This window comes from Peromyscus californicus, unplaced genomic scaffold (assembly GCF_007827085.1).
Source record: "Peromyscus californicus insignis strain IS unplaced genomic scaffold, ASM782708v3 Scaffold_6__1_contigs__length_162567912, whole genome shotgun sequence".
Taxonomy (NCBI): domain Eukaryota; kingdom Metazoa; phylum Chordata; class Mammalia; order Rodentia; family Cricetidae; genus Peromyscus; species Peromyscus californicus.
Window position 1 is genome coordinate 13,369,098 of NW_026294584.1, and position 12,428 is coordinate 13,381,525.

The window sequence follows — 12,428 nt, forward strand, 5'->3', positions numbered from 1 at the left end:
TTCTCTAAAAAGTCTAAGAACAACTGTAAAACAGTTTTAAACCACAGATCATACATCACAGTGGCTTATAAGAAGTAGATTACAGTTACACTGCCAGGATTATACATGTTAATTGTGAGGGAATTCTGATATCAAAGGGAATTACTAACTAAATTCAAGTAAAACTTTCAGGCAGCAGTATGTCATATAGATTAATGCAGTAAGAAATCACCTTAGGGGACTGGAGAGATGGCTCACTGGTTAAGAGCACTGGCTGCTCTTCCAGAGGACCTGGGTTCAATTCCCAGCACCCACATGGCAGCTCACAACTGTCTATCACTCCAGTTCCAGGGAATCTGACACCTTCACACCAATGTACATAAAATAAGTTAAATAAAAATATCTTTTTAAAAAGAAATCATCTTAGGCATTAAAATATATGCCTCAAATATGACTCAAGATTGAATAATCCTCTCTGAAAGACAGACAAAGTTGTGAAAAACAAATAAAACAAAGGAAGCCAAAACATTTGCTGGAGCTTTTACATTTAGCTTTGCGAGTTTACCATATTCATTCACAAATTTGTACTTAGTAGAGAACCAGAATTGGATATATAAATATCCAACATACCTTACAGTTTTAGTACAATAAAAAGAAAAACACAAAATTATTGATTTTTATTACAAAACCAAAACAAAAAACGTAGACAGCAAAAACAACACAGAGGGCATAGTTGCTTAAGTTTCCTATAATATCTTCACGAGGGCCAATCTGTATGCTAACCTTTAGCCACTAGAATGTTCCTGAGGATAGTACTTTAGATATGTCTGAAGTTCTACAACAATTTGTCTAGACTGACTATGTAACAGTGTGATTTGTGATATACAACTACTTTCTTTCTGGGGTATGACATTTTTTCAGCTGCAAAAACAGAATGTTCCATGTAGCCAACATGCAATAATCACTACATTCTGAAACTCAGGTGAGTTTTCCAAGGCAGAAATACTTCACACACTGCAGTTACTTGTTGCCAGAGTAAGTACATCCTGTGCTATGCCAGGAAAAGGATTTTAGAAAGTGACATGTGTCTTTTTCCTTCCCAATTATACCTGGTATGCTGTAACTGTAATGGACCATATACATGAATATAACCTTCCCTGAGTTCTGTGAGTCCTTCTAGGACATCAAATGTACAGTTGTGAAACTCATAAACCAATACTTCAGGAAATGAAAGAGTCCTAATATTAAAATGCAAGAGTCTGTTCAACCAGGCTGATTATAACCATGCTTAGCAGAAAACATAGTAAATTTCAACTTACAGAGTAGGAGGCAGGCCACTCCAAAGGGATTTAATGCCCTCATTTCGAAGAATTTTTAAAAAGGCATCCTAAAATTACAATAGAAAGGTAAACAAAAATATATCTTTAAACCTGATAAAAATTTATAGTAATAATTGATAATCTAAATATTTTAAACATCCATTTCTAAAATACAAGTTTCTTGGACTTGTGGATGCCCATTCTTAAAAAAACAAAGACAATTTCACATATATAAGGTGGAATGTATTCTTACACACTGAAGTTTCCATTACTTGTTCTTTTTTTTTTTTTTTTTAACTTATTTTACTTTGTTTCTACCTAACAAGCTTTTGAGGGGCTGGAAAGATGGCTAGCAGTGAAGCTTGCTCTTCCAGAGGTCCTGAGTTCAGATCCCAACACCCATGTTAGGTGGCTCACAACTGCCTGTAAGTCCAGCTCCAAAGGAATCTGATGCTGTCTTCTGGCCTCTGTGGGTACTGACACACATGTGGGCACAGATTCACACAGACACATATACCAAAGGGATCTGATGCTGTCTTCTGGCCTCTGTGGGTACTCACACACATGTGGGCACAGATTCACACAGACACATACACATAAATTAAAATTTTTTAAATAAAAAGTTTTTATAAGATTACTATAAAAAGGAAGTACAGAATTGATCACAGATACTCTCTTAAGTATGACATTTGAGACAGTGTCATTAAAGACCACTTTCTGAAGTATCTTGAGAGAAATTAAAAGCAGTCAGAAACTAAAGTGAAGCCTGCCATGAACAGACAAATTCTTACAACTTAATAATACAAACTCAGAATGGAGGGAAGGAGGACGGGAGGAAAGGGGAGAAGGAGAAAAAGGTCCCAGTGAGGACTGGAGAATCTGGAAGCCTCATATATTGCTTATGAGAAAGTAAAATGGTACACCCACTTTGCAAAACAGTTTGGCAGTTTCTTAAAAAGTTAAGCAAAGTGGCACCACAAAACCCCAAAATTCAACTCTAGATACACATGCAGGAGATATTAAAACACACGTTCACACAAAAATTTAAATGTTCATAACTACATTATTCACTTGCTGAAGTGGAAATAACTTAAATGCCCATCAACTAATAAGCAGAGAAATAAAACAAGTTATAGTCATAAAGTAGTATGCTATACAACTAAAAAGATGTGGACACAATCACAACACTGTACCTTAAAAGACTGTTGAGAAAAGCCACTCACAAGTGGGTAAAAGGACGCTTGGGAAGAGAGAACTTATAGGACACATTTGCTCTCCTCCAGCTAACCACTGCTCGGAACCACACCAGCAAAAACCAAGAAGGTCGTGGAGATTTTCCTCACAAGGCTGCAATGAGGCACTCTAACACCTTCAGTGGGTTGGCATTACAGAAGACCAACAAGGTGAAACTCCTGTCCCTCAGATAACATGTCTGTCTACTACACTAAGGAGGTGTCAGAAGAGGAATAGTGGAGAGGGAGGATCCGTGCCATCGTCTGACAGTCATGAGGTCACTCCATCTCAGAACCAGTGGCAAGAGCCAAAACTCCCACTTCTGCCCAACAGTAAAGTTTCCCCCCAAACTTGCTGCCAATTGGAGGTGAGTGAAGAACCTAGATTTCTAGCTATGCTGCATTAACCATGTGATACTCACTCTTCCTTTGTGAAACAGTCCCCTACGCCACCCCCCAAAAAAAAGTTTAAACAAAATGTTTAACTGGAACTTGAGATTTAATAACAACACTCAAAATGCCCATTCTAAGAACTAGGAAGGTGTTATACTAAATGAAGACAAGACAATAATAAACACTGGAAATGAGCTAAGATGTCTGAGTTCCCTGACAAAGATTTCAAAACAGCTAATGTTAAAAACAAAACAAAAACATAGAATGATCATTTATCAACATACTTGAAGTTAGAAAAAAGAATTGGACTGCTTCAGCTAAGAAACACATACACAACAGCATGACTGCTGAAAACGGAATGATAAGACACGTGACACAAAGGAGGGCAAGAGAAGTAACAGAAACAAACAAAAGAACAGGAAGAGGCAAGTGGAAACCCTGACACCTGTAACTGCATTAATAGAATGTGTCTATTAATTAAATGACAAAAATTGACAGTGAATTTAAAACTTATCTTTAAGAAAAAGAAATGTTTCAATTATAGTGTTGCAAGTAGATTTAAAATGCACTGGAAGCTGGGCTTGGTGGCACACAACTTTAATCCCAGTTCTTGGGAGGCAGATCTCCATGGGTTAGAGGCCAGTTTGGTCTACATATGAAGCTCCAGGCCAGCTAGAATTATACGGAGAGACACTATTTGAAAAACCAAAACAAAACAAAATTCAATGCAAGACCCAACAAATTAAAGATGTTGTTTCACCCTAAGTTGGAACAGAAGTGTAATATAATTCCTCCAAAAAATCTTAGAGATATTAAAGAATAAGTTTATCTCACATACTGCTCCCCCGCCCCAGGCAAACAAAATGAATGTAGCAGCTTTTACTCACAATATCTGAGAACTGCAAACAACCCTAAATGGAAATGTGGCACATCTACACCAAACTGTTGAGCAATAAACCAGAAGCAAATAATGGACTCATACAAGAGCCTGGATGCATCTCCAGACTGTTATGTAAGTGAAAAATGGCAGGCAACACCTAAAGTAGCATATTGCCACGATTCCATTTATATAGCATTTTTTACAGGACCAAGTTTTCTAAATTAAGAACAGATTAGAGGTTGCCAGGGGTTACAGAGTGGCTGAGAGAACAAATAAAATGGGTATTGTTCTTCAAGGGAAACAAGAAAGTCCACACAGTACTCTCTTTAGAAGTGCATTAATGTTAATACCACCAAGGATACGGGACAAACATACATGAGTCTGTTTGTATGTTTTTAAAAATATGGGAGAGTTACAATTCTCAAAAAATTTAAAAATAACTTTAAAAAGCTACTTCTTTTTCCTATATAAACAAGATGAATAAGTTATAAAGGAAAGAAATACTTTTCTTTACCATGATTTGGTATGATGAATTTTAATTCCTTTATAATTAGAAAGCCATATATAAGAATAAATGAAAGAACAGAAAACATATAAAGACTCCAAACAAAAGCATCTCCTTACCAACGTTCCCTGGAAATTCCCTGGCTTCTTATACCATGCTTTCTTGCTTCCATTGTCACAGACACACATATGGTCCATGAGTCCGTTACTGTACACAAAACACTTTCCTAATAAAGAAGAATCCAATAACCAGGAGTTACTTCCTATAATTACATTGTTTTTACAGATAAACTGCAAGTACAGTGAGACTAGAAAAGTATGGAAAGAGAAACTCTAGGATGGAGCACACACAATTAGTTCAATTTTGCTTAAGGTAAGTCAGTAGTGGTCTCTAAACTCACACTGTGAAAAGTGACAACATGAATTAGTGGCTTTTATATTTTCAGAACCATAGCTTTAGAAAAAAAATTTGCAGTAGTATATTTTTGGTTACTAAGGGATGGGAGATGGAAGACAGAAAGAGCAGCATGTTTGCATGTCAACTCCTGCACACAAGGGACATTCATGTGAAAACATAAGTTACTAATGTAAGTAGTGCAATGCTTGTCCTTTTCTCCATTTGTACTGCTCTGTCTACCAGCTGTCAGCTCTACTAACTTAACACAACTTGTTCTAATGTCTTCTCTGTTCAATGACATGTAATTCTGTGTGTCTTAACCTACAAGTCTAAGCATCCCCTTCTGCTTCCACAACGTTCTTTAATGTACAAAAGTCTTTTTTTACTATTCACTCATCCTTATCTGAAATACGATGGTTCATTTCACCTTTATTTGTATATACTCAAGACTGACTATAGAATTGGTATTCTTTCCTTCTGATAAAATATAGAATTACTTTTATCAAATTCCACACAGAGTCATATAATGAACTGTAGTGGGTAGCCATTCCAGCTTTGATCTGGAAGTTCCAACCCCCATTGAGACTTCAGCAACTGTCATGCCTACAAGGCGGGGCCAAGGGAGGCGCCTGGGGACCCGAGATCTGGATGGGGAGAGCACTCTCGGTTGCGGGACCCTGGATGGTGGAGGTGGCCCAAGCAGAGCTCCAGAGAACACCGCTGGACTGCGATACACTTTCCCCAGACCCCGCGACCTACCTATCCCTTAATTTGTAAGTTACGCCATTAAATAAATCTCCTTTTAACTACGTGGAGTGGACTCAATAATTACACCAATAATGAACAATCTTGCAATATAAAATAACAGAGGGAAACAGGTAAAATAACAGGGAAACAGGTCTAACTGCAGACCTTCATCTCTCCCTTCTCTCCTCCAAATCCAGTTCCCCAGTCTCACGCCCATCTCTGTAGCAGACAATAGCTGTGGCCTCCCCCTCCTTTCTGCCCCCATGTCCAGTTAATCAGGAAGATCCTCTCCAACCTTCCTCCCCACTCATCCTATTATTCCAGGCCCAACTCTACCAAGTTTTCCTCTGGAATACTAAATGTACAGAACAAAGAATTTTTATTAAAAGCTGCAAGGGACAAGTAACATATAGAAGCAGACCTATTAAAATATCACTTCTCAACAGAGACTCTGAAAGTCTGGACAGATGTTCTACAGACTCTTAAGAGACCACAGATGCCAGGCCACACTCTTATATCCAGCAAAACTTCCGATCACAACAGATGGAGAAATAAGTCATTTCATGATAAAACCACATTTAAACAGTATCTATCTACAAATCTACACCTACAGAAGGTGCCAGAGAGAACACTTCAATGTAAAGAGGTTAACCACCCCCAAAAGCACAAGGAACAAACAATCCCAGACCAGCAAATCAAAATGGGAAACACACAAACATGACCCATCCTTCTGCTGTATACAAGAAACACACCTCAACATCAAGGACAGCTGTCAACTCAGGGTTATAAAGAGTGGAAAAAGATATTCCAAGCAGATGAACCTAAGAAGCAAGCTGGTGTAGCCATTTTAATATCTGACAAAATAGACTTCAAACCAAAACTATCAGATTAGCTAGGGAAGGACACTACATATTCAAAGGGAAAATTCACCAATAGGACATTTCAATTTTTAATAATTATGCCCCAAACACAAGGGCACTCAAGTTCACAAAGGAAACACTACTACAGCTTAAATTACATATTGACCCTCACACACTGATAGTGGGAGAGAGACCTCAACACCCTACTCACACCAACAGACAGGTCATCCAGACAAAAACTAAACAGTGAAATGCTGGAGTTAACTGTTATTCTAAACCAAATGGACCTAACAGATATTATAAAACATTTCAGCCAAACACAAGAGAATATACCTTCTTCTCTGCACCTCATGGAATTTTCTCCAAAGCCGACCACATACTAGGACACAACGCAAGTCTTAACAGATATAAGAACGCTGAAACCCTATATCCTGTCTGACCACCACAGATAAAACTGGATATCAACAACAGACAGAAGAAAGTCTACAAACTCACAGAAACTAAGCAACTCATTACTGAATGAAAACTGCATCAAGACGAAAGTTAAAGACTTTCTAGAACTGAATGAGAAAAAGTACAAGGCACACCCACACTTACAGGACCCAATGAAGGTGGTTCTAAGAGGAAAGTCCATAGCACTGGGTACCTACATAAAATAAAATTAAATTAAAAAAAAAAAAACCAAAGCAGAGAGACCTCACACTTAACAGCACTTCTGAAAGCTTTAGAACAGAAGAAATCACACCCAAAAGGAATAGATGGCAAGAAATAATCAAACTCAGGGCTGAAATCAAGAAAACCAATAAGTTCGTTAAAATACTTTAAAAATATGTTCAACATCCTTAGTCATCATGGAAATGCCAATCAAAACTACTTTGAGATTTCATCTTACATCTGTCAAAACAGCTGAGATCAATAACAAGTGGCAACTCAGGCTGGCGAGGATGTGGAGGAAGGGAAACATTCCTCCATAGCTTGTGGGGGTGTTCCCCTTACACAAGGTATGGAGGGAGTGCAAACTTGTATAGCCATTCTGGGAATCAGTGTGATGGTTCCTCAGGAAGACGGGAATCAACCTACCCCAAGATCCAGTTACACCGCTCTTGGGCATATGCCCAAAGGACACTTCATCCTACCACAGAAACACTTGTTCAATCATGTTCACTGATTCATAATAGCCAGGTATTAGAAGCCATCAAGATGTCCCTCACCAGAGAAACAGCATGCACAGAGCCTGCTTGGGTCTGTACCAGGTCCTTTGTGTGTCTGTTATAGCTTCCAGTTTAGTGTTTTTATGGGACCCTGAGAGTGTAAACGAGTGGGTCTCTGATGCTTGTGCCTTCTCTTAGGCTCTTTTCCTCCTGTTGGCGTGTCTTGTCCAACTTCAATGTGATGGTTTTGTTTTATCTTACTGTATTTTATTTTGCTATGTTTTGTTGTTATCTCTTAGAAACCTGTTCTTTCCTAAAGGGACAGAAAGGGGCTATTCTTACCTGAATAGCATATACTCACATATATAGTCATTCTCTACTTCAGTAAGGTAGTCCATAAAAATGTTACAATATAGATGGATAGATGTATTTATATACAATAAATAAAGGATACTACCATACACATTTTTTCTGCCTACACCTCATTGGGTACAATTAAAAGGTGAAAAAAATGTTTCTAGATAAGGTATTAATTCTAATAAAATTAACAGAAATATTATGCAAACAAAAATGAGCACAGTAACATTTTTAAAAAGTCTAACAATACTGTCAGGGTATCGAATATACATACCTTTGGGGAATGGGTTGTTCTGGACTTGGAGTCGAATCTTAATAACATCCAGGGGTGTCACTATGAATATAGAAATTTTAATTAAGATATGTTATCTCTAATTCTCTAAGACATATATGGTCATTTAAAAAACTATACATCAATTCATACTTTTCCTCATTTCTATGCAATGGATAAAGTGTTTATCTAAAAACAGCACTGAATGTGTGTTTCACCACTGAGGTGTTCTACTTACTGCTCCTAAATGCAGTTCTCCATATTTCTGTCCTCAGCTAGTGAAGACAAACTTCGAATCACTTCTCACAAGTACAAGTCATTCCTATCTGCAACTACAATTCCAAATGGAATTTAACACAGTGTGTTAAAACCAAAGCACTACACTTATAAAAAATATGTTCTTTAAAGCAATGAATGAAAGTCCTAAAAGTCTAAAAATTTGAGAAAAACTTCATATTACAAGTAACTAAAACTCAGACAGTGCTAGTCTTCCCAACCTGATCAATTTATCTGCATCAAATAAAGCCTGTAGGAAACAAAATTTGGGGTAGACTAGCCATAAATCATCTTCAGCATTAGGAACAACAAAGAAAATCTGCATCTTATTTTCATTTGCATCCTCTATTTCATGAAAATAAGATAAAAATACCAAATTGTGGTTTCAAGAAAACTATTCTCTATCAAAGAACAAGAAAGTCACATTAGATAATTTGTAAAGTCATTATTAACTTGAATGCTGACCTAAATATACACCACAAAGCAACTGGTTTATATGTTCTAATCACTTCTTATCTTAATTAAATAAATTAGCCAACTTAAAAATCATTCAAATGGTAAGGTATCATGTATGCCATTTGGCTATGTCTATAAGAAATGCACTATATGAAACATAAAAACGTAATCCTTAGAAACTTAAATTAAGTTGCCCAAAATTATATTATTCCATATGTAAATGTTTTATTCCTTTTCTATTTCCTAAAAGACATAAGGGAACTGTAAAAGTTTAATACTGTTTTTAGGGACCTCCGATAACTTATTTTAAAACCAACCAATTTTCTTCCTCCATTTTCTTTTGCTTTTTTGTTTTGTTTTGTTTCTCTATTATGTAGCCCTAGTTGTCCTGGAACTCTTATGTATACCAGGCCGCCCTGCAAAGATCTACATGCCTTTGCTTTCCAAATCCTGAGATTAAAGTCATGTGTCCCCGCACCCAGCTGAAACTTCTTATTTTCAATTAAAAGATAAACCTCAGAAAAATTGGTATTCGAGAGTGTAGCCACGACCTGTGAGTGAACAGGCAAGGACAGAAACTCAATTCTCTTCCTTTTCTGTTCTTTTTCCCATCATTGTGCTGATGAAGAAATTCTGGCATCCTACATGTTGTATACTATCATTAGTCTGGGAGCTGAGATGACCCAGTGAAGTGCTTGCTACACAAGAATGCAGACTAGGGTTTGAATCCCCTTCACCCATGTTAAACATTGGGCCCAGTGGCACTGGACTGTAATCCTAGCACTGGGGTGGCAAAGACAGGAGGATCCTTGGGGGCTTGCTAGTCAATCATTAAGCTTCAGCTGAGTGAGAGGCTGTCTCAAAAAATTAAGTGGAGCAGGACTGAAGAAGACATCCAACATCGAACTCTGGCCTCCACACACACTTGCATACACATATGCATGCATGCATATGCACACACATATATACACAGGCACACACAGGAATAAGGTAAAGAGCACAGAAGATGTTGACATTGACTTCTGGCTGTCACATGTACTCATACACAAACAACAAGTATGTATACATACACACATCCCATACACACATCCCTCAAAAATAATATCATTACTTCACAGATAATAAACTCTAATGGAACATTCAAAGTTGCATAATCTGTACTGGTACATAATTTTACCCATTAGTGATGTCAATATAGCTCCAGTACAAGAGGCAATCATTTGCTGAAGAGGTGTCACTTGGACTGTTGGTGGTGGCCCCTCGGTTTCTGGCTCCATATTTTTAACTAGTCGAAAAAGAATCTGTTGAAGCAAAATATAAAATAATATATGTGCACACATATATATAATACATAAAATGTATATGTATATATATATATATATATGTAATAAAATTGAGTGGAAAATATCTTCAACATTACCTGCTAAACTATAAAAGCAATATCAGGAGTGCTTGCCTAACATGCTCAAGTCTTGGGTTTGATCCAAAGCACTGCAAAAATAAAACAGAATAAAATTCGTATCAAAGCACATTTTTATCACTGCCCAAAGTAAGTAAGTTACAGATGAAAGCTAGTGTGTAACTGCCATTAATAGCACACGCCCTCTGATAAGAACGTGTTTGGCTAAGCTGTATGAGTAGCATTACATTTGCAGGACAGGTAACCAATAGGTAAAGAAACACCCTCTGCCCAAAGCCAGAGGAAAAGCAGCTAACCAACAAGAACATACAAAATCTGTATGTTTAAAGATAAACATTGCATAGATACCTTCTCTATTCTAGAATAGAATACCATTTAATAATGCATAACTTTATTGCATATCAGTAGTTGTTGCATAGTTATAAAATAAAAACATATGATCTTAATGGGTATCTCATAAAAACTTCTTGAGACAGACAATATTTATTACTTTTTGGAAGTCATATATACATATATATGTATATATACATACAAACACATTTAGACATTGATATATGTACATGCTGCTCTGAAAAAACAGTAAATACTGTTTATGCTTAGTACTCTGCTATGAATATAATACAGACAGATAAATATTATATCACTTTTAATGCTTTAGAGTGTATAATTATGCTTAAACAATCTCTTAGACTTAGGTTGTTGTCAAATTCTCAATGGCAAGCCATTCTGATATAATCTCCTATTCATGTATCTTTTTGTAGTCTCCTACACTCCCTTGTTGAGGAAACTAAGGCAGCTAGGCTATAATATTTAAAAGCTTACTACAGAGCTGGGAGTAGTGGCACATTCCTTTAACCCCAGCTACAGGAGGCAGACAAGAGAATCTCTATGAGTTCAAGGCCAGCCCGGTCTACAGAGTGAATTCCAGCACAGCCAGGACTACACAGGCAGACCCAATGTCAGACAAAACAAACAACCACTAATACAAAGCCTGGTGTGGTGGTGGACATCCCAGCTCTTAGGAGGCGGAGACAGAAGGATGGAGCGACAGACTAGTCTGGACTTTACAGCAAAACTCGGTCACTCACTCACAAACAAATTTTGATACAAACTCCTTTCCAGGAGAGACTAACGTACCCTTTCACTGGCTGTACGCCATTCCAATCACTCTTATGTTCACAAACCCTCTCTCATTACATGTGTCAGCCCCTCCCTTCCCTCTGCTTCCTGGATGTCATGAGCTGAACCTCTCTGCTCGCCTGTGCGCTTTTGCCACAATGTTACATAATGACAGCTGGCAGATGAATCTAATACAAATAATTATTAATGGAGGCCACAGTGAGCAGTAGATAAAGGTTAAGTCTATGAATAGGAAAGAAAAAAAACCCCCAACTTTTGGCGAGAAAGGCTTAAGTGGAAGGAAAAAAAAGGAAAGTAACAGGTATTATAAAAGTATTCATCGTCTAAACTCAAGACTATAAAATGTATATTTGGTTATGTGTGACATAATCTGAAAAAAGCAGATTAGGCCTCCTTTGATAATCACAAAAGTGGTGAAGTAGGCTGAGCAGATATTAACTTCATTAACAGACAAAAAAATTACAGAATAAGGGTTAATATTTGGCTACAGATGTAACTCAGTGGTAAAACACAAGGTACCAGGTTCAGTGCCCAGAACACACACACACACACACACACACACACACACACACACACACACACACACACACTTACAATTTGCCCATGGTCATAAAATTACTTTAAGGCTAGACCAGTTCTAAATGAATTCATTTCTCTTGATTCATAGCCAAATACATGGCCAGTTAATTCCAGGGCTGTCCAAACTTTTGACATTGTGACATATGTGGTTATCTACAAATGTGCTGGGCCACAAGTTGGCTTCCAGCTTTAATCCTAGAACTTAGGAGGCAGAGGCAGGCAGATCTCTGAATTTTGAGGCCAACCTCATCTACATAGCGAGTTCCAGGGCAGCCAGAACTACATACTGAGACCCTGTCTCAAAAACAAAACAAAACAAATAAACAACAACAAAAAACTACCAAAATTAAACAAACAAGTTGGACACACATAATTCTGCTCACTGTTCTTCAGTTTTTCTCAACAGGATGCTTTAATACAATTTCTTACTATAAATAACTCTGGCCCCATTCACTTATTCTTGAATG

General features: G+C 37.4%; 1 protein-coding gene across 4 annotated transcripts in view; it reads right to left on the minus strand.

The window, feature by feature from the left end:
• The window catches only part of Slc25a40 (solute carrier family 25 member 40), a 28,473-nt gene that overhangs the window by 13,531 nt on the left and 2,514 nt on the right, over positions 1-12,428 (minus strand). For 3 of the 4 annotated variants that reach the window (XR_008214275.1, XM_052719769.1, XM_052719768.1), the window contains exons 2-6: positions 10,243-10,313; positions 10,000-10,123; positions 8,094-8,153; positions 4,428-4,534; positions 1,299-1,366 (exon numbers count right to left, since the gene is read on the minus strand). Coding sequence is in view for 3 of the 4 variants with exons in the window: in XM_052719769.1 (XP_052575729.1) it covers positions 1,299-1,366; positions 4,428-4,534; positions 8,094-8,153; positions 10,000-10,099 (335 nt within the window). In the remaining variant the exon portion in view is untranslated. Of the gene's footprint in view, positions 1-1,298; positions 1,367-4,427; positions 4,535-6,908; positions 6,958-8,093; positions 8,154-9,999; positions 10,124-10,242; positions 10,314-12,428 lie in introns of those variants that run through there. The other variant, XM_052719770.1, reaches the window with a different exon arrangement.